Genomic DNA, 23,151 nt, shown 5'->3' with positions numbered 1-23,151 from the left:
TGGTACAACCGCACTGTTCAGTCTATGCGACATGCGACTGTATGTAACTGCGTTAGGCCGACTAGTTTAATTACATGCAGTCCGTGATCGCATGACAATAAGAACTACCTTCAGCAACTCATGATCATCAACTTGCAAGTTTCAGTGAGGTAGGTACAGTATCTGTACATTGCAGTGTATATATTATTTATTCAACTGTAATGTAGCAGTGGGTCTAGAAGAAAAGATTATAACACTTTTCGTAGTATTAACACGTTATTCTACCCAAAATCCTATGTGATTAGCAGAATCTCTGCACTTGTGTACAGCAGACATAATTCAAAATGAACATATCGTTTTTATCAGTGTCCACAAAATCAGTAAATGATGGATTTTTGTGTCTCGGGAGGATAGCCGGGCGGCGTAAGGCATTAAATACTTGCTTTTTGTGCAAATTGTGTGAATGGCGGGTGCTACCGGTAGGCAAGATCCGGGTAAGAATAGGTCCTCAGCAACCCATACCTTATTGTAAGAGACGACCAACGGGATCGGGTTGTCAAGCTCGCTCACGTGGTTGGGTATGTCATCGTATCCCAATTACGTAGATCGATGCACAAGATTGTCTGGTCCAGGTTTGATTATTTACACATCGCCGTCATATGCCTGGAATACTTCTTAGTGTGTCGCTAAATAACAAACAAACAAACATATTTACCGTTTTCGCGAACACTGATTTTCAGTGGCCATTACAAAACTGTGTTACACTTTATGCCAAATGGGATCTCTTTCGGCGGATATCTAGACCAGTTATTCTCTTGCATAGACAATTCATATTTACAAATATTTTTTATTTATACAATATTATTATAATCGTATCAATTTTTGTTTCAGATCAAAATGCAAACTCTAAACACCCCCGATTACATTGTCATGGGAGTGATGCTAGCCTTATCATTCGGTATCGGGGTGTTCTTCGCAGTAAGGAGTAAGAACACAAGAGAAACCTATCTCATGGGGAACCGACAGATGGGAGTCTTCTCCGTCGCTATCTCCATGTTCGTAACCTTGCAATCGGCAGTGTCCTTACTCGGCTACCCCTCGGAGATATACACGTACGGTACTATGGTCACGTACGTGTTCATTGGACACAGTCTCTCCTACGTTGCCTGCGTCTATACATGTCTCCCGCTTCTATACCCGTTACGCATTGTCAGTATATATGAGGTGGGTACACTTTATGTTATACCAGATCAAACTAACCAGTAAAACCTATTCCAGGTTGCAATGGGCCACCTTTAATGTATGCATGTACGTTTTGACTGAAATGATCGGGGGGAACGGGTGGCCCAGTCGTCTAAGGCGCCGCGATTCGCTGACTAGAGTTGTGTCCCTTGGCAACGCAAGAAACCTATGATAGTGGGTTCGAATCCCGGTTCGCCCCGATGATGTTTCTAGGTTTTTCAGAACCATACCCGTGCTCGTGGTAAACGTCTGAGACCTGCATCACTTCGGGCTTTCCTCCTACAATAAGTCTGACACGCCGTGATATAACTGGAATACTGTTAAAAGCGGCGTTAAACCCAACTCACTCACTCACTGAATGGATCGGGTGGCCAATCTAGGGCACTTGTTTCTCTTGTAAAGATTCGATTATTTACAGGCCACCGTTATACAGATGGAACAGTGCCGAGAGCAACGATAGACGATAGAAACATGAATAAGGTGCAGGGAAGGTGTTAATTACCACTGAACAATTAATAATAATCGTAAAGTGGGAGTTGTTTATCCTATAATAAACCATGAGGGGCGCAGGTTTATTCTCCCGGCAGTGTTTTATTGTAGATAAACAAGACCACAAGTCGCTTATTTCTAACATGATATATCAACATTATTTACAGTCCCTTTGAGGATTATAATAAAATGTGCAAGCTTCAAAAGTATTTACCCGTATTTTGACTATGGTAACGCCCTCAATAGATGCCCTCGGCAATGTCGGACAAAGTCCATTTTAAGCACAGGTGGGTATTTCCCGTATCCGCTCACAATCCTCACGTTGATTACCTGTACCCTTTCTCTCAATACCGATTGTCATATCTCTCCCGCGTTTGGATGCGATCGTTCGGCCAACGCGTTTATCTGCATTGCCCAGCAACATCTATGGGGAACACCTCACTAGACACTTCCCTCTTAAAGTAACGTCGTCCAACACACGACGTCATCAAGTTGCGAGCGCATGTTCGAATTTCCAGAAATGACGTCATGATAGAACAATGTTTTATCGTAAAATATACCACACTTTTTCCTTATTATTATGTGCGATTTATTCCTTAGCTATCTTATGTTTAATGTTAAGGTATCAACAGTTTGGTGAATCGTTGGCTTTGATTCAGGTAGACGGTGATCTGATATCACCCAATTATGGTTAAATAGCCAATTCCCTTCCACTGATTTACAAACCTAAACTAGAATAAAAGACTATTGAAACAGCCTCATCTTTTTAATATTTAGAAAAATGCAAAAATATTCAACTTTCCAGTGTTCAACTTTCCCTTCATGTCGAGCAATATTATGACAGCTTCAGCCTTATGAGTTGCTGCTTTTTCCGATGTAACCTCAGAATACATTGTGTACAATACATAAAGGACTTGTTCATGTTTAACATCAGCCCAACTTTGTCAGAGTCAATGTCTAAGATATTTATTGCATGTTAGGCCTCCGGTCCATATACAAAGGAGTTACATATAAGTAGTTTTACATATTTGGATATATTCTGATGTTTAAGTATTCCTTCACAACATTTACACATTTACCATCGTTAAACCATCTTTATGGGTTTGAGAAAATTACATGGGGCCATGGACCATAGAGATGAGTGATCGTTTAAGAGATGTAACCCAACTTTTGAAAGAAATTAATAAATAAAAAATGGTCAAAAATAACAAACAATATTGCAACGTTGTGGGATTAAATTTTTACAATATCTGCATGTGTCAATGTGCTGCTCTACTTCATTATAAAATAATATTACAACATTGTAGTTATTACTTTGAAAAGATTAATTATGAAAAATTTTAATAACCTTTTCACTGTAGATATATCAATGTCAACAGTATCATGTATACCACTATGATTGTGTCAGCTTGATACTCCTTGTTCTTGAAACAATAACAAATGTTTCAGGAAGTCATTTGTAAAACATATTACTTGTTTTGTTTTCCAAATATGTTTGTTTTCTACTTTTATGTTACACAAATATTCAAACTAAAATGTGCCATATTCTCACTCCTGATTCTTAAGGTACCACGTGCAAGTTATCTTCTGGGTTACAGTATAGGGTTACTTCTTTATGGCAGTATAGGTAACTGCATCAATACGTAGGAAACTACGAAGTTTCCTTGAGCCGTGTTGATCCTCTGGATGAACGTTATCTTGTCCTATACATGTCCAACTGTTGGTGTCATCTTCAGAACAAGTCAGGCTAACATATTAAAATGAAATGAGGGCCTACATATTATTGTTTATGATAAATGCTGACATAGTACGATCGTGTGTAAAATATTATGTCTTAAAAATGAAAGAAATGATGAAAACGCTTGTCATGCTGCTTCAAACCACTTTCCTGTCTGTCTTTCCTCGGTGACAGATTGTACCAAGGGAAAACCTGAAGTGATAGCAGCAAACCCTTCCCACAACCATGTGCAATCTCTGTTAAAAACCATGTCTGTTGTACGATCCGACTATATCACATGTGTTTGTTTAATTTTATCAGCAATATTCAACCTATATGACGGCGGTCTGTAAATCATCGAGTCTGGACCAGACAATCCAGTATTTGACATCATGAGCATGGATCAACCAAACTAGAAATGATCAAACTCCTACATTCTCTGTTTAAAGTATCTTGGAAGAAGATTCGATTCAGCTGCAGTGCGCATGTTCGGAACATTCCTTGGGATGATTCAAACGGTATGAATCTAAAACAGTGTCTCATGTTTGAAGCAGATTTATCCAAGTCAGAAATCAAACACGCGAATACCAAAACCAGCAATCATAAACAAATTTTAATTATTCTATCATGTGAGAGTGTTCCTCCAAATTCCATTGTCGCTGCCCATTGAACCAAGTTGCTCTTTGAAACGTTCTACTTATTTAAGCTTGATTTTAATATCCATTTTATCAATTAATCATGCCTTCTGTCACGACAACCTCACAAACCTTTCGTCGGAATTCCCGCCACATTATGTTTCGGTGAAAACATTGTGCATATTGGCATTTTTGTTGGAAACGTTCCGATAAATACATGTAGCTACACCCTGCTACCAAGGCTCACAGCCTTACAGAGTAGAACTGTGTCTGTGATCGTGTCAGTATCTCTCGGTTGTTGGTTCTTATCCACACAGGAATGCCCATCACTATCTCCGACAATCCATCATTCCTTCTCATCCTCCAGCTTCAAGCTCACAAACTGGCCCAACTCGACCCCGCTATTTTGTATCTAAGATTCGAGGTAATTTGTATACTGCCATCACGTTATATTGTGTAGTCTAATCCTAAAGATCTCTCATCTAGGTTTTATACATGACAGTGGCGTTATTCTCACCAGCTCTGGCTCTCCAAACATGTAAGTACCTAAATAGTTCGGTTGAAATGGAAGCATAATACAGTTGGTTTTCTATGGTGATATCAATACCGTACAATACCTGAATAAACGTAATACAGGAGTGACACGGAAATTGATGATAAAGATAATACTTGAAAACATTAATGACTTTAGTGATGCATAGAATACTAAATAACACTTTTGGAAACACACCAAACTGTGTATGTCCTTTTCGATTCCAATGTGTTCCTGCTGGCTACCATGGTACGTACTGATGGATCTTCTTTCATTCTTCTCCAGCTGCAGGCATCCCCCTTTGGTTGTCCATTGTGATTGTCGGACTCGTCGGCACAGTCTACACATCCATTGTGAGTAATCATTACACTCCTGTGTGAAGACATCGTACATGGCAAGTCGCTTTGTTTAGTTATCATTAACCACAGATAATGTAAATGTTTTAAACAATTTCTACAATCAGCAATTATATTTCCAGGTAAAGGTGCAATAAAACTGCAGATTATCTGTTTATTATTTATTAACAAATATCGCGAATATTGCTATATCGTGACTGATACCTTCCCATAACTCATTATTGTCTCATTGGACATGGTGACAAAACAGGTTCATAAGAAATCATTTGAGAACTAATGGAGATACCTGTACCATTTTGTGTTTGCTCATCATAGGACAAGGCTCTTTACAAGAGAATAATATAAATCGTTTCACATTTCATGAAACTTTGTATGGGCTGAACTGGCACCTTATTTTCTTGATATAAAAACGAACTATCTTTCTCATTTCCTTAGCAACAAGTTCAAATTAGGGTAGTATTTTTCCTCTGGTATGAAATCATTTTATTTTTTCTCCTTGAAACTTTGCAAATATATTTGGCTGATAAGGATTGGTGCCTAACCTTTATAAAGGAAAGGAAAATATTTGAGGATACGGGGATATCAATAGATCTGGATTATTGTGTCTTCACATTTATTACTTAAAGTATGCACTACGGAATTAGCATGTGACAGCATAATTTAATTTTATGCGTTTCACTGTAACACTGAACATTTAAAAATGAAGCAGATTAACTTCCTCTATAACTAATCTATCTGTGGAGCAAGTTTAGTATTCCCTTCCATGTTATTTCAGGGCGGCATAAAGAGCGTTGTGTGGACGGATGTACTGCAATCCGTGTTCATGTTTGGAGGCATGGTGGTAGTTATAGTGCTGGTGAGATAAAAGTCGTGTTCATGTCTACATTCTATCACGTAATGTATTTACTTAACGACTTTTCCTTTCATATGGTTAATAAACATTTGGAGCCAAGTTATAACATTGGTCACATCAGTTTCTGGAATTAATAATCATTACCCGTGTCTCATTTCTCACTACCAGAGCATAGGCAGGATCGGAACTCTTCAGAAAGTTTGGGAAATCAACCATCAGGAAGGACGTGTACAATTTGACGAGTGGGTAATTTGTTTTGAGCGGAAACATATAACAATATATAACTAATTATAACCGTTAGTTTTGGGAGAAATTTGCAATTTAACTGAGTGCTGATTGTCAGCTAACAAGCTCATTTCCTCAGTGAACACCACTTTTAATGAGTAAATGTAAACTTGTAGCTAAATGCATGTTAAAATACACAAAATAAACTCATTGCAATAAATGTCATCTTACGTATAATTTTATAATCTGGTAAGCAGGCCCATTTAACTTGAGAATTTATTATAAAAAATTATGAAACATTAGTATACATGATCACTAGGGCAGGGTTTCGAATGGTTGCATATACTGGTTGACTTTCATTCAGGTCAATATCACTAGAGGTAGGGTTTATATTTTCATTTTGGCAAGACAGTTTTCGAAGCTTTTCGGAGGCATTACATGGTTTAACCCTGATCGAACAACTTTTGAGCAAGAGTCGCATGCCACTCTTTGAACTCTCATTGAAATATGTTATCATTGAGGAGGTCCAGCATTTCACACATTCCATAAGGCTTTCTCTGCTCTCTCAATCTATCTGGACAAAGCGTCCTACCGTCATACTGTTCACCACGCCTACGACATGCACGGTTTCCTCCATCGGGAAAAACTGCACACAAACTCGAGATTCATCTGTGGAAAATACCCTGTGGTTCCTTTTGGGCCTTTGGGGAAAACACCATCGTTTATGTGTTATGTATTATCACCTGAAGTCTCTTCCTAAACGTGGTGCGTTTGCAAGCCATCAACATCGAGACCAGGCAGTGATCCTCCCTTTGGATGGTGGCACGCGGTCTACATCGAACGTGGTCGATCTCCAACTTGTCCTGTTTGCTGTATAAGTTGTTTTGAATGTGATATGGTACCATAATAACTCTCCTACCCTTTGCCAAACCGTTTGTCTACCCATTGCATCTTCACACTTATATTCCGGTATTCCACGCATAAAGCATTCCATGTTTAATTGTGCAATATTGCAGTGGTTTTCAGTTTAGTGTTGTGGAATAATGTGTCAAATTATGACTATGCCCTAAAACGTGAACACATCAACGGATAAGTATTTTGACTTGCATCATTGTCACGTACGGGTGAATCGAGTTCTAAGTTTTTTTCTGAGCCAGGGTCTGCAATATGGTGTGGCACCCTTACTTCATCCATATTGCACCGTGTCATGTATTATGTTGCAGTATGAGCATAAATTAGTGTGAAATAAATGGTTCAATATATTTATCGTGGGAAGGTTTTGGAAAAGATGGGGATTGGACTGATTCTCATTATTGCATGCAATTCAAATTCCTTTGCAGTTAGTAATTCAATTAAGAGTGATATTGTATATACTGAACAATAAATGCACAGTCAGAATAACTGAGGTATCTTGTAAAACTTTTCAAAATCTTAATTAATTGTGGATTGGATTGCAGTACAATTTCAGATTACACTCTACGTCAGGATGATGATAATGCCAGTGAGGAATGATTCTCCTGTGAGTTTCATACAATAAGTACATGTCTCTGTAGACTTAGCCCTGATCCCCGCGTTCGCCACACTGTTTGGGGACTTCTTCTGGGAGGTTTCTTCAACTGGTACATCAACATGTTCAACCAATCAACAATGCAGAGAATGTGCGCTATTCGGTCAATGAAAAGATCCAAAGTGTAAGTGAATGTTGACAAGGCTTTTGTACATTTTGGGCGTCAGACATTTTGTTAATTGTTGCTTGTAAAAAGCCCTCCAACTGAACATGCCCATGCTCCTGTCACATTGTTCTTTGCTTGGCCCTCTTACCTATAGTGCCTATGCTACTACTCTAAAAAACACTCTTTTCAGAGCCCTCCTCCTCAACATACCCATGCTTCTGATATACTCTGTTCTGCTGGTGATCACAGGGCTGCAACTGGTCGCCTACTTCTTCACCACCCAGTGTGACCCGTATGAGGCTGGTTTCATCACAAACAGGAACCAGGTACACCTTGATCCATCCTATTCCTACTTTGAATGAGCGAGCCTATCCAATGTACGACGCTTTCAACAATATTCCAATTCTATCGCAGTGTGTGACATATCGAATACACTTAATGTTACTATGTTGTAAATTGAACTCGAGCCACCGGCTTGACCAGACAAGGCTTTAACCACAAGACTATCCCACAGCACTTTTATTCACCAAATATCAGGGTACATTTTACGACCGTGTCATTATTGAGTTGAGTATTTCTTTCTGAGTTTGTCTTTGTCATGTTTTAGAATGGTATTGTTTAGAGTGGTATTTTTCCCCGGGCAGTATTCCAGCTATATATGACGGCGATCAATAAATAATCTGATAATCCAGCAGTGACTGATATTATAAGCATCGATTCACACAATTCGTTAACAATAAAATCTGTAATCAACCTTGCACAACTCGAGTCATTTACTCAACTCTTACGACGAGCATATGTTGTTTGGGATGTGTATTCTTACAATCTTTCGCATTGAGACATATGGGGTTACGGGTGGCCCAGTCGTCTAAGGCGCCGCAATTCGCTGTGCAGAGTTGCGTCCCTTGGGCACGCCAGAAACCTATGGTTGTGGGTTCGAATCCCGGTTCATCCCGATTATGTTTCTAGGTTTGTCAGCACCGTACCCGTGCTCGTGGGTTTCACCGAAGTGGTAAACGTCTGAGACCTGCATCACTTCGGGCTTTCCTCGCCGTAATATAACTGGAATACTGTTAAAAGCGGCGTTAAACCCAACTCACTCACTCACTCACTGAGACATATGAGTTGTAATTCCTTGTGGCTTTTTCTCTTGACATGTCATCCAGTAACGATGTATAATAAGTCAACGACGTCAATGTGTAGATGATGCCATACTACGTGTTGGACATCCTCGGCTCCTACCCCACCCTGGCCGGACTCTACATGTCTTCCCTGTTCAGTGGAGCGCTCAGGTAATGTCAGCGTAAGGGCATCTCTTGTTAGTTTGGTAAGTGGATCCTGCTGTTGACAAAAGAACAGAAAGTCAGGTATACAGACAAGGGCTGCAGAAACTAATCTCATCCTCACGTCTAACAACCCTGTCACCATCTTTTACTTCAAGATTCGCTTGAGAGGAGAACGTGTTTCCATTTATGGAATATAATCTCCAACAAATCAGAACATCCTCACATGTGAATATTCAAACCATACATCTCTACTATCATGTACTCAAGCATGTTTTTCAAAAATTTATTCCTTTTTTAAAAAAAACCAGAATTATAATCTGGGGCGATGGGGGATTAAAATACATTTCCATAATCATTAGAAATCGCTATTGTCCGATTCCGACTATGCCATTAGCATATACGTTCGTGAAAAAGATTATGTATCGTATAATGTAGATTGATGCATATTTTGGTAAGAAGGGCAAACACATTACAAAGAATGATTGAAGCAGTGGTTCTATTTTCATGTGCACTTACTTGTAAGACATAAACCTCTCCGTAGTTCTCTGTCCTCCGGGATCAACGCTTTGGCGGCCAACACAGTGGAAGACGTCCTCGTAGTGCCATTACGTGGAGCTTCAGAAAGGACATGCACAATCGTTGCCAAATTGGCAGGTACTATTTAGCTTCAAAAAATCTTGTTAAATGCATTCTTACCAATACGCACGGATAATATGAAAGAATTATTAGATACTCAAAGGCGACCGTTTGTGTAATTATCATAACACCAATATACGCAAGGATTTTTTTACAGTGTTTTGTTACGTTGAAGACTAAAACACATATTTTTGGAAACAGATGACCTCCAAATTTTTAGACTTGACCATGATAAGAATTCGATAGTCATGACATCAACTGTTGATGCTAGTGATTCACAAATATATGATTGAATCGGTGTTGTGTTCCTGGTCTTCATCAGCATTTTGGGACAGTCATGCAAAACAGTGCTTTACAAAGTGCGCTGATGATGAATCCACAACCGGTTTCAAAGTATGCCTCAATGACGCCATTTGACCATCGAGGAAAGAGGTAGAGCTGTTAGATGGTTCATTGGGGGGATGAGGAAAGCTGCACACAGGTTAAATGTGAGCTCATCTGTGATTCACTGTAAGGGTCAGACCAAGTCTTAGACGTCCTTGGGCCAGAAGAAGGAAACATCCGCTACCTTGCTCACTTGTGACAGAGGTCAATAGAGTAATGAGTTACTGCAAGTCATGTGCAAAGAATGCTGAGAACTGCACCAGAACAAACATAAGCAAACGACCATTCAGAACCAGCTCAAAGAAAGGCCGATTTTTGGTTCCATGCGGTAGAGCTGCATGAGAGTCTTCACCAAGGCAACAACGTCAATGAACATGTGAACGGTTGTTTCTTTAGCATAATGATGATCGGATCCTGATGTACAGACCTTGTGGTAAAAGTACGGCAAAGCAATCAATTTGACAGTGGTGGTGTTATGGCGTTGAGTGGATTTTCTTTCAGGCACAGAACATCTCTTTATGTGATAAATGGCAAAATGAATACCGAATGAATACAAATATGAAATTCAAGTCACTGACTTGAGACAGAACAATATCACAAGGATGAAATGGAGTCCATATTCGCCAAACTTGGTGCCAATAAAGCAACTCTGGTACCAACTCAGCAGACATGCCAGAGGGAATTCACAGATTGTAATCCGGAAAGGCAGAAGCTTTGGTTTGACATTTTATCATGAAACTCCAACCGCTCACATGAAATAAAATGGTGATCATGCAGCAGTGAAATCGTACTTCTCAACTGGTATGAATTGCATCGATAAAAAATATATGTTCCCCAATTGTATATGAGTAGTAATGTATAGTGTGCTTGTGCACTAATTATACACCATTACAAAGCCTGTGCACCACTGTTCAATCTTATTGTCAATGTTTCAGTTTGTTTTTATGGTGTCCTGACTATAGGACTGGCGTATCTGATTCGATCAGTCCCGGGGCCCGTAACACAGGTTGGTGCAACACAGCAAGAAAAAACCTTAATGTGATGTTTAAATATTTACATAAAAAGTGAGGTTTTGTCTTCCTTGACATCAAATTGGATCACAGTTACGGTTCCGGTTCAAATTTGTTACATTTTGATATTAAGTACAGTTCATTTACACCAAATCGCTTCAGATTGTTTAAGTATGCAATCCTCACCCCCTTCCTACAGATGATACAGGCTTTTGAGGGTACGACTGGCGGTCCTTTGTTGGGTATGTTCTTCCTGGGAGCTGTTTTCCCAAAGGCAAACAAAGTGGTAAGAGGGTTCTAAATGATTCTCCTTGTTCACAACTAAAACTGTGACGATGGTTCTCAATAAATATACGAGTAACGTGTGGTAGCTGGTATAGATTCCACTTGAAGTCGATTTAGGCATGTAAATATATATTAGAAAATAACCAGTCACTATTATCCACTGAAACGTTATCTACTGGGCATAAAACAGCAGTGAAAATTATATGAATGGATCACTGAAAATCAGCGATGACTTTGTTTGCAAAACAATGAAATGAGTGAATGAGTATGGTTTTACGCAGCTTTGAGCAATATTCCAGCAATATCAGGGCGGGGGACACAGAAATTGGCTTTACACGTTGTACCCATGTCGGGAGTTGAACCAAAGGTCTTCGGCATGAAGAAGGAACGCTTTAACCACGAGGCTTCGCAACCGCCCCGCAAAACAATGGTAAATAATACATCTGACAAACATTGGTAATGTAATACCAGATTTTGAAATGTTAGAGAGATGGATGTGTCAGTACCTTAAGTCGTTTGTGATTTGTAGTGAAAGGAATATTGAATTTTAAGCTAAAATTGAAAGGGTTTCGTTTTCGTTTGTAGGGAGCTCTGTGTGGAGGTATATCAGCTCTAGTGGTCAATGTCTCAATCAGCATTCTACAAAATCTGTATGGGGTCAAGCCGACACCTTTACATTCCGCATCTCTAGATGCATGCACAGGAGAAGCAAATAGCACCATGGCATTCACAACCCCAAATTTTCTGAATAAAACATTCCCGCAAAATGAAATTCAGAATTCGCTTCATGAAGGGTATGTGTATATTCACTTGTGATTCCAAATTAGAATTGTGTATTATTTACCAGACATAGTGAAGAGAATGTTGGCTCGTCAAAGTTCGATTACGTTTGTCAAACAGGTATTAAATAAGTCAATATACGTGGCCACCCTTTCGATGATCATATGAAATGTCCATTGTACGATTCTGACATCAGTAGCATATGTTGATGTTCACAATCAAACGGTGATAACAGCAGGAGTTTTCCGAAAGAGAAAGCGTCTCCTGCTCCACCGGTGCCATCCATCACAAACGCATGCAAAGGCAAATCAATTGTCCAACTAAAAAAACACGGGAACATGGTACAACTTGAAATAGGGAACCGCATCGGACATCATGTTTGTCTCTTATGCGTCAAAATTGGAAATGTTCTCCACGTCTACCATACAATGTTCTGAAAGCTATACTAAGTCCTTAACTGTTGTAACAACTTTTGAACTAGAGCCATTTGGCGCTCTTTGAAATAGAAAGAACATGCTCCATTGAACTCCATTCTAGATGTCACCTGCTGTGATATCGATTCATTGTATTTCCGGTTTTCTGACAACAGTTTGAAGCTCCACGTCCCTATAAAGCGAAATCCTTTGAAAAGTCAAAAGTCCATTTAGTCTCTTAACCTTTTTCTTCATTTTACGGGACATATAATGTTATTTCAGTTCCCTCCACTATAGCTGCAGACAGGCAGGCATATGAACAGTTCCAGGGAATGATTATAACGATCCCAGGATGTATAAATTAGGTTCATTACAACAGAATACTCTCTTATTTCAAGTCGTTAACGTTACATCCGATGGTGACATTAGGTTTTAAAGTTTACATGTCATGCAGTATCGTGTGCAGAAATGTAAATCCTAATATTTTAAACTGACAAACCTAGGCCATAATAGGCACTAGTGTCCATTGTTTTAAAATTTGACTTGGCTAATCGTGCTTCCAGTCAAAGGTTTGTTGGTCTTGACTCCATTTTTGACACGCTGTGATATTGCTTGCATTCGCCCTCTTCATTGATTCTAAAACTGCATGTTCAAATAAGGCTTAACTCTTTGCTATGGTTTCACAGATTGTCTAACGTGCCATTCTACCTATATGATGTGTCCTACATGTGGTACGGTTTCATTGGCTTCCTGGTGGCGCTGGTTGTTGGTGTGGTCACAAGTTGGATCACAGGCGAGTCTTACCAGTTTATATACATTTAATGAGTTGTGTTTAATGCCACTGCGTGCCAGCTTATTGTAAGTAGAAAACAAATGAAGTGATGCTGTCTTTGGTGTTTAACTCTTTTGAGAAATCCATGAGCATGTATAAGATGCTGACCCACAACGAATCGTAACCAGGTCCAATCGGGTATTCAAACATGCGTTTTTTGGATCGTGTGACAGTTTTTAACTCCGAACATCCAGTAGTTCAATCTGACAACTTGTGCATACAGTGAACTCGAACAACAATATATCGACATATATATTTTAGCCCTCCCGTCTCACCTTTTCTCCGAAATGGCTTTATGGATTCAGCTGAAATGTGGTGGCGAAGTTTGTTACTAAGGGGATTAAAGTGATTTAAGGCATCAGAATTGTAATTTTAATCTGGCCTCCGGATAGTTATCTTTGATTGTATTAAAACGCTTTCTTTTTATGTTCTCCAAAACATAAACGGCCAAAATTGTTTGAACAGAAATCAAATATGGCTGCAGGTATAATGCTACTATGTGTTCCTAAATTAACGCTGTTGTATGTCGACACATCCATCTTTGTAAAACTACTAATAAATCGACATGTATTCAATGGTGAAAAGGGCTTCGAGATAACAATGTATCTATGTCTGTCAATTTTCAGGGGAGGAAAGGTCCATACTAGATTTTTCAACACATTTGGTCACTGCATTTTCAACTGAATTTTTTTAATGTTTATGAATCAATAAGAAGCAATGAGAGTTATAAAATCGTATAGAAATCTCACGTGTCTATTGCTACCAAGTACCTTGAAGTTGGTGTGTTTTAAAAAGCACCGGTGGGAATTTTTAAGTACGAAAATAGCTCCCAGCTCCCATGTCCCAGCTCCCAGCACCATAACGTAGCGCCGACATAAGTGCGAATTTGGTTATGAAGATGTGCAGCCTTGGTGATTGAAAGCCATCGTACCCAGGTGCCAATCGTGACTCATTCGATGACCAGACGAGGTCTGGCACAGGTTCTATTATTCAGAGGCCTTCGTGTTATAGATGGGATGTAACTTCTGCGACTTTTAACAACGTTCACCCACTTGCAACGTGAGTCAGTTGGCCCTTGTTAATACAGATCCCCTTTATATGATGATCCTTTCTTTACTACAGCGAGCCGATATCCTCAAAAACAGGATCCACAACTCCTCTTCCCGTTTGCACGGCGACTGTGGAAAGTGACGGGTTCAAACGGAATACAGTTGACAGCTCATGACAATCAGCAGCAGGGAGACAGCATCAAGTCTGGGGTTACAACAAGCAACTGTCATATTTAGGACATCAAAGTTTTAACGAACGTCATTTAAATAATGCACACCCAACGAGAACATGAACGAGTGGTTCCTTGACGTTTCTGCCTTGCGTCACGTTTACCATTGTTCAGACACGATGTTTCTCTATTCTAGGCCTTTTGCTGATACCTCTAAAATGGTTCGTGTCAATCTATCGCATGTCACATAAACTCTGAAAATGCAAATTTGATCTTGTTTTTTTGAGTGTTCCCATAACCTCAGACATTTGGGCACAGACAAATGTTGCAATTCAAAAGTTAAACCTTGTGTTGGTAGATTGATTTATATTATAAGCTATGTGTATAACGTAGATTACAGTACAGTCACTTTCACAGACAATAAAACAATATCATTCTTATTGTGTAACCAGGGAGATTCATTTTTAGAAAGTTACCACTATGCATAATGTTTGTTGAGAAGAGCTTGAGCGTAGTGGTAGCTGATGAATGGTAAGATGGTGGAATGGATAGATGACCAGATCAAATCCTATGACAAGAGGTCAGTCTTGGTCACAAAGCAACTGTAAATGTATTATTATGATCTCCGATTTGGAATTTCATGAAATATGAACATAATGCCACAAGAGTGGCTTGGCCAAGGCATCATCAACAGTGGACACATGAACAGTAGTCAGCAGTCCCCTTCTCAGATGAGTCAGTTTCTTCCGCCGCATAATAATGGTCGGATCCAGGGGTACAAACGTTGTGACGAGCGGTTAGCAGATGTAAGTGCACAGCAGTATGGTGGTGGTAGTGTTCTGGTGTTTTGTTGGGTGCATTTTGATTCAGACACATGCCTCCTCTCTATCAATCAATCATTGGCTAGACCAATGCCTTTTCGACCAAACCCGGGTTCGATTCCCGACATGGGTACAATGTGTGAAGCCAATTTCTGGTGTCCCCCGCCGTGATATTGCTGGAATATTGCCAAAAGCGGCGTAAAACCATACTCACTCACTCACTTTTGAGCAATCCATGAGCATGTATAAGATGCTGACCCACAACGAATCGTAACCAGGTCAAATCTGGGATTCAAACATGCGTTTTTAGGATCTTGTCACAGTTTTTAACTCCGAACATCCAGTAGTTCAATCTGACAACTTGTGCATACAGTGAACTCGAACAACAATATATCGACATATATCTTTTAGCCCTCCCGTCTCACCTTTTCTCCGAAATGGCTTTATGGATTCAGCTGAAATGTGGTGGCGAAGTTTGTTACTAAGGGGATTAAAGTGATTTAAGGCATCAGAATTGTAATTTTAATCTGGCCTCCGGATAGTCATCTTTGATTATATTAAAACGCTTTCTTTTGATGTTCTCCAAAACATAAACGGCCAAAATTGTTTGATCAGAAATCAAATATGGCTGCAGGTATAATGCTACTATGTGTTCCTAAATTAGCGCTGTTGTATGTCGGCACATCCATCTTTGTAAAACTACTAATAAATCGACATGTATTCAATGGTGAAAAGGGCTTCGAGATAACAATGTATCTATGTCTGTCAATTTTCAGGGGAGGAAAGATCCATACTAGATTTTTCAACACATTTGGTCACTGCATTTTCAACTGAATTTTTTTTAATGTTTATGAAACAATAAGAAGCAATGAGAGTTATAAAATCGTATAGAAATCTCACGTGTCTATTGCTACCAAGTACCTTGAAGTTGGTGTGTTTTAAAAAGCACCGGTGGGAATTTTTAGGTACGAAAATAGCTCCCAGCACCATAACGTAGCGCCGACATAAGTGCGAATTTGGTTATGAAGATGTGCAGCCTTGGTGATTGAAAGCCATCGTACCCAGGTGTCAATCGTGACTCATTCGATGACCAGACGAGGTCTGGCACAGGTTCTATTATTCAGAGGCCTTCGTGTTATAGATGGGATGTAACTTCTGCGACTTTTAACAACGTTCACCCACTTGCAACGTGAGTCAGTTGGCCCTTGATAATACAGATCCCCTTTATATGATGATACTTTCTTTACTACAGCGAGCCGATATCCTCAAAAACAGGATCCACAACTCCTCTTCCCGTTTGCACGGCGACTGTGGAAAGTGACGGGTTCAAACGGAATACAGTTGACAGCTCATGACAATCAGCAGCAGGGAGACAGCATCAAGTCTGGGGTTACAACAAGCAACTGTCATATTTAGGACATCAAAGTTTTAACGAACGTCATTTAAATTATGCACACCCAACGAGAACATGAACGAGTGGTTCCTTGACGTTTCTGCCTTGCGTCACGTTTACCATTGTTCAGACACGATGTTTCTCTATTCTAGGCCTTTTGCTGATACCTCTAAAATGGTTCGTGTCAATCTATCGCATGTCACATAAACTCTGAAAATGCAAATTTGATCTTGTTTCTTTGAGTGTTCCCATAACGTCAGACATTTGGGCACAGACAAATGTTGCAATTCAAAAGTTAAACCTTGTGTTGGTAGATTGATTTATATTATAAGCTATGTGTATAACGTAGATTACAGTACAGTCACTTTCTCAGACAATAAAACAATATCATTCTTATTGTGTAACCAGGGAGATTCATTTTTAGAAAGTTACCACTATGCATAATGTTTGTTGAGAAGAGCTTGAGCGTAGTGTTAGCTGATGAATGGTAAGATGGATAGATGACCAGATCAAATCCTATGACAAGAGGTCAGTCTTGGTCACAAAGCAACTGTAAATGTATTATTATGATCTCCGATTTGGAATTTCGTGAAATATGAACATAATGCCAAAAGAGTGGCTTGGCCAAGGCATCAACAGTGGACACATGAACAGTAGTCAGCAGTCCCCTTCTCAGATGAGTCAGTTTCTTCCGCCGCATAATAATGGTCGGATCCAGGGGTACAAACGTTGTGACGAGCGGTTAGCAGATGTAAGTGCACAGCAGTGTGGTGGTGGTAGTGTTCTGGTGTGGGGTGCATTTTGATTCAGGCACATGCCTCCTCTCTATCAATCAATCATTGGCTAGACCAATGCCTTTCGTTGCATATACGAAATTCTTCAGGGTATTTCACCGTCTCTGATTGATAGGCTCAAGAGTTGTTTTCTAAGGAAACAATGTCCGTACTCATCCTTGTCGTGTCGTCACTGACTTCTGTGAACAAAATCAACGGATGGAATGGCCTGCATATCAGCCTAACATGGGACCGATAACGCAACTCTGGTACCAACTCGGCAGACAAATCAGAGAGAATTCATGGACAGAAGAGGCAGAATCTTCGGTTTGACAATTTGGTAATGTAATGTAAAAGATACAATCTAGCGAAGAGACGTAACAAGCCCTGGTTCGGTCCGCCATGAAACATATAGTCAGCCTAAAACTACTTTTCTAAAGAAGAAAACAATAGAAAACAAGCAAAGATCAGTTGATACAAATAGGCATATAAACAACTTTTAAACAATAAATAATCAACAGAGAAAAAAGTTACATCCAGAATGAATAAATAAGTAATAGAATTCAAGATATTTTAAAAGATGAAAATAGTTTGACAGAAATGCAAGCTGGATTTCGTAAATTCTATTAACGACCGTTTATTTACATTCCACTGTTTAATCGATTTATTTAGGAGGAAGGAAATAGTCGTTTTGCTGTTTTATTGACTTTGACTTCAAAAAAGCACTTGGTAGTGTCTGGGGGATGGAATTGTGGACTAAAATATTTGAACAGTCAATAAATGGTAAATGTTTACGACATATGAAATCAATCGTGTTTCTGTACAGCGAACTGACTCTGCACAATTTCCCTCTATTAAAATTATCTTGAAAACTAGCAAATTTAGCAAATTATTATATTCGGACAAAATTGTGTGTTAGATCTTTCACTAAAACCTTTTTTTCTATTGAATACGTAATTTCGCAGAATATTGTAAAATCTCGGAATTAACTTTAAATATACTAAAAACGAAAGGGTTTATATTTGGTGAAAATACACATAATCTTAAATGACATGCTATTAGAATATATTGATGAACATTAATATCTGGGCATAATATTTTGTAGAACTAACTAACTAACTAACTAACTAAAATCAAATTTATATATGCCAGCTGGCTACTAAATTTTTTAATTGATCTAAAAGTCGAACTTATACGCTTTTGATCCAGTGTAAACCATGTCATGTTGACGCAATGTATGTGAAACTTGAGGTTTATTTAACATAAAAAATAACATTAAAAAAATAATAAAAATGTACAGTTTAATGTTTTACAAGGACAATATTGCCTGTTAAGATCCACGTTCTGTGTTCAGACACGTATGTTAACATTCGGGTCAAGACTTTTTAAGTAAATCCTCAAAACTATCCTGGATTCTTTACTCTATTTTACTCAGATACACTGTTGTACACATATGTTGGGGTTTTTTAAATTATACAGGATTAAGCTGTGCATGGTTAACACAATAATATATTTCTTCGTTGTGGCTTAACATCTCACCGTATTCCAAATTGAATGGAATGCATATACAGTCAAGTCTTGCGCATCCGACATGGTTGGTTGCATATGATTATGTCAGATAAACGGAAATAGGTATCAGCGTATATGATCGAAAATCGTACATGTTGACGATAGATAAGAACCATGTGTGTACCTTGTAATAAAATCATTGAAAACGAAGTACATGTATTGATATTGTTACGTTGTTTATTTATTCATTGCTTAATTTATGGATTATGGCATTGCTAAAATACATGTAATGTTTACATTTTACGTAACAATAGAGACATTACTCACTGTGAATTCATCACATCAACAACACGTATTTAAAATGCTGCTGTTTTGACGCAGCTGCTGTCTGTCAGTGTTTTCTGTTTCTTGGTCTTTGATGATACATTTATCGTTCCCTCGATGCTGTGTCGCCGAACACGCTGTCGCCAACTGTTGATGATAACTTCTTGTTTTTCGTCTTTCCAATCAAAGCTCACTTGACGTCTAGGGCTTGTGGTACTTCGGCATCAACGTTGTCCAGGTGTAGTTTCATTTGCTGTTTTTTGTGATACAGCTTGAAGTTCTTTATTATTCCAATATCTAGCGGTGTTAGGTAGCAGAAAATGACATTTAACATTCGCCATGTCGACAGTAGCATGTCCAATAGCAATAGCAATACGTCCTTTTTCAACTTCAAATACAGGTTCAACTTACTCTATAATGAAATCTGAATTTAAATTGGAAATTTAAATTGTATTTCAACATTTTCTGGCAGTGATGCTAAGCGGGAGTCATCATTTGAGAGTTGGGGTATTAGATCAAATGCTTGCTGAGAGACATATATTATTCATCTTCTTTCCTTACTCAGGCAGTTAGGAAATATCTTGAGGGATATATCTCAATATTTGAAGGATATCACCAATAGATTAGATAACTAAGGGTAAAACTAGATATCTTCAAATCTATATGAATCCTCAAAGTTGGAGAAGGGTGTTGGGGAGATTATCACCAGATAATCAAAACTTGCATTGAGTCTAAGGTTGGACAAGTTACTGAATCTGGTAGTTAAATCTAGGTAGTAGAAAATCTAGGTCGCGTTGTCGTGCCCAGTGTCGTGGTAGAGGTATGGTCAGTAACAGGGCTTGACTTCTGGTGAGGAGCGAACAGACGTCACTGCACAACACGTGTAGCAAAGATCGTCCACACAACACGTGTAGCAAAGACCGTCCACACAACACGTATAGCAAAGGCCGTCCACACAACACGTGTAGCAAAGACCGTCCACACAATATTTGTAGCATAGATCGTCCACACAACAACTGTAGCAAAGACCGTCCACACAATACGTGTTGCAAAGACCGTCCACACAATATTTGTAGCATAGATCGTCTACACAACACCTGTAACAAAGACCGTCCACACAACACGTGTAGAAAAGACCGTCCACACAATACTTGTACCAAAGACCGTCCACACAATACGTGTAGCAAAGACCGTCCACACAATACGTGTTGCAAAGACCGTCAACACAACACGTGTACCAAAGACAGTCCACACAACACATGTAGTAAAGATCGTCCATACAACACGTGTACCAAAGACCGTCCACTAAACACGTGTACTAAAGACCGTCCACACAATACTTGTAGCAAAGACCGTCCACACAACACGTGTAGCAAAGACAGTCCACACAACACATGTAGCAAAGACAGTCCACACAACACATATAGTAAAGACCGTCCACACAATACTTGTAGCAAAGACCGTCCACACAACACGTGTAGCAAAGACCGTCCACACAACACGTGTAGCAAAGACAGTCCACACAACACATGTAGCAGAGACAGTCCACACAACACATGTAGTAAAGACCGTCCACACAATACGTGTAGCAAAGACCGTCCACACAACACGTGTAGCAAAGACCGTCCACACAACACGTGTACCAAATTTCCTCAGAGGGTGCCCTTGCACCAGCCTTTTATAACGTACGCGTTTTATTGTCCTTCTCGTGGATGTATTTATCACAGAAATCAGCGAGGTGAAATGTAGTGCGACTGTACCCTCATCTCCAAATAACGTCTCGGGTTGGCGTACATACTTCAAGTGAGTGAGTACTGTCATACATCGCCTACATTCCAGCTATATGACGGCGCAACCCATGCGTGCCGGGTGGTCAGGCTCGCTGACTTGGTTGATGCATGTCATCGATCTGAATTGCGTGGGCTCGCTGACTTGGTTGATGTATGTCATCGATCCCAATTGAGAGGATCGATGCTCATGATGTAAATCACTGGATTGTCTGGTCCAGGACTCGATTATTTACAGACCGCCGTCATAAAGCTTGAATATTGCTGAGTGCGGCGTTAAACAACAAACAAACTATATTACGGAGAGGGTAAATATAATTTGGCTTCTCACATTTTACCCATGTGGTGAATCACAAAGCCGGGCTTTTGGGGTTTTGAGCTTTAACCACTTGGCAAACCTACCGACCCTTTTACTTGTGAATGAAACGAATAAAGGAATGTTGTGTGATGCTACAGAAAAGTATCCAGCAGTTCAGCCAAGTTACTTCATCTGACACAAATCTAATTCAGTTCCTCTTACCCAAAGTTATTTTTATACTTCTTGAACTGCAATGACGTCATCCACAAGTTTGAAACTGTACGTTATCCTTGTAGTTAGAATCAAGATATCAGGTCAAGTATATCCAACGTGTCAACATAAGACTACCCCTAATATCATTACCACCTCTGCCACATCGCAGTCTCAGGTTTAGTCTCGAGCTTTATTTAATGGACTTCTCTGCGATCCATGCAGACCAGACAGTGTGCAAGAAGTTGAAGAAGGACTTCGGGTCTTCTACTCTGAGCTCCTCCATCAGTCTGGCGTGATATCCATACAGCCTCCTTCTCCTCTCCACAGCCACCCATGGGTCTTCAGGGTCTTCCCCTCCTCCTCCTCTCCTCAGCCAGCCATGTGTCTCCAGGGTCTTCCCCTCCTCCTCCTCTCCTCAGCCAGCCAAGGGTCTTCAGGGTCTTCCCCTCCTCCTCCCTCCTCAGCCAGCCATGGGTCTTCAGGGTCTTCCCCTCCTCCTCCTCCTCCTATCCTCAGCCAGCCATGGGTCTTCAGGGTCTTCCCCTCCTCCTCCTCTCCTCAGCCAGCCATGGTTCTTCAGGGTCTTCCCCCCCTCCTCCTCTCCTCAGCCAGCCATGGGTCTTCAGGGTCTTCCCCTCCTCCTCCTCCTCCTCCTCTCCTCAGCCACCCATGGGTCTTCAGGGTCTTCCCCTCCTCCCCCTCTCCTCAGCCACCCATGGATCTTCAGGGTCTTCCCCTCCTCCTCCTCTCCTCAGCCAGCCATGGGTCTTCAGGGTCGTCCCCTCCTCCTCCTCCTCTCCTCAGCCAGCCATGTGTCTTCGGGGTCTTCCCCTCCTCCTCCTCTCCTCAGCCAGCCATGTGTCTTCAGGGTCTTCCCCTCCTCCTCCTCTCCTCAGCCAGCCATGTGTCTTCGGGGTCTTCCCCTCCTCCTCCTCTCCTCAGCCAGCCAAGGATCTTCAGGGTCTTCCCCTCGTCCTCCTCTCCTCAGCCAGCCATGTGTCTTCAGGGTCTTCCCCTCCTCCTCCTCTCCTCAGCCAGCCATGTGTCTTCGTGGTCTTCCCCTCCTCCTCCTATCCTCAGCCACCCATGTGTCTTCAGGGTCTTCCCCTCCTCCTCCTCTCCTCAGCCAGCCATGTGTCTTCGTGGTCTTCCCCTCCTCCTCCTATCCTCAGCCACCCATGGGTCTTCAGGGTCTTCCCCTCCTCCTCCTCTCCTCAGCCAGCCATGTGTCTTCGGGGTCTTCCCCTCCTCCTCCTCTCCTCAGCCAGCCATGTGTCTTCGGGGTCTTCCCCTCCTCCTCCTCTCCTCAGCCAGCCAAGGATCTTCAGGGTCTTCCCCTCGTCCTCCTCTCCTCAGCCAGCCATGTGTCTTCAGGGTCTTCCCCTCCTCCTCCTCTCCTCAGCCAGCCAAGGATCTTCAGGGTCTTCCCCTCCTCCTCCTCTCCTCAGCCAGCCAAGGATCTTCAGGGTCTTCCCCTCCTCCTCCTA

General features: G+C 40.6%; 1 protein-coding gene across 1 annotated transcript; it reads left to right on the top strand.

The window, feature by feature from the left end:
- Positions 1 to 876: 876 nt before the first annotated feature.
- LOC139453333 (sodium-coupled monocarboxylate transporter 1-like) lies at positions 877 to 14,613 on the top strand. The gene is made up of 15 exons (XM_071235003.1): positions 877 to 1,203; positions 3,877 to 3,945; positions 4,549 to 4,600; positions 4,880 to 4,947; positions 5,726 to 5,806; positions 5,972 to 6,045; positions 7,582 to 7,719; positions 7,892 to 8,027; positions 8,905 to 8,993; positions 9,529 to 9,641; positions 10,943 to 11,013; positions 11,217 to 11,303; positions 11,888 to 12,096; positions 13,182 to 13,288; positions 14,450 to 14,613. The coding sequence occupies exons 1-15, from the start codon at positions 877 to 879 to the stop codon at positions 14,611 to 14,613; spliced, it is 1,785 nt and encodes a 594-aa protein (XP_071091104.1).
- Positions 14,614 to 23,151: the final 8,538 nt, after the last annotated feature.

Source organism: Haliotis cracherodii, unplaced genomic scaffold (assembly GCF_022045235.1).
Source record: "Haliotis cracherodii isolate W230 unplaced genomic scaffold, xgHalCrac1.p SCAF_9, whole genome shotgun sequence".
NCBI lineage: Eukaryota > Metazoa > Mollusca > Gastropoda > Lepetellida > Haliotidae > Haliotis > Haliotis cracherodii.
Note: the sequence above shows the minus strand (reverse complement) of the source record. Positions and strands in the feature narration are given on the sequence as shown.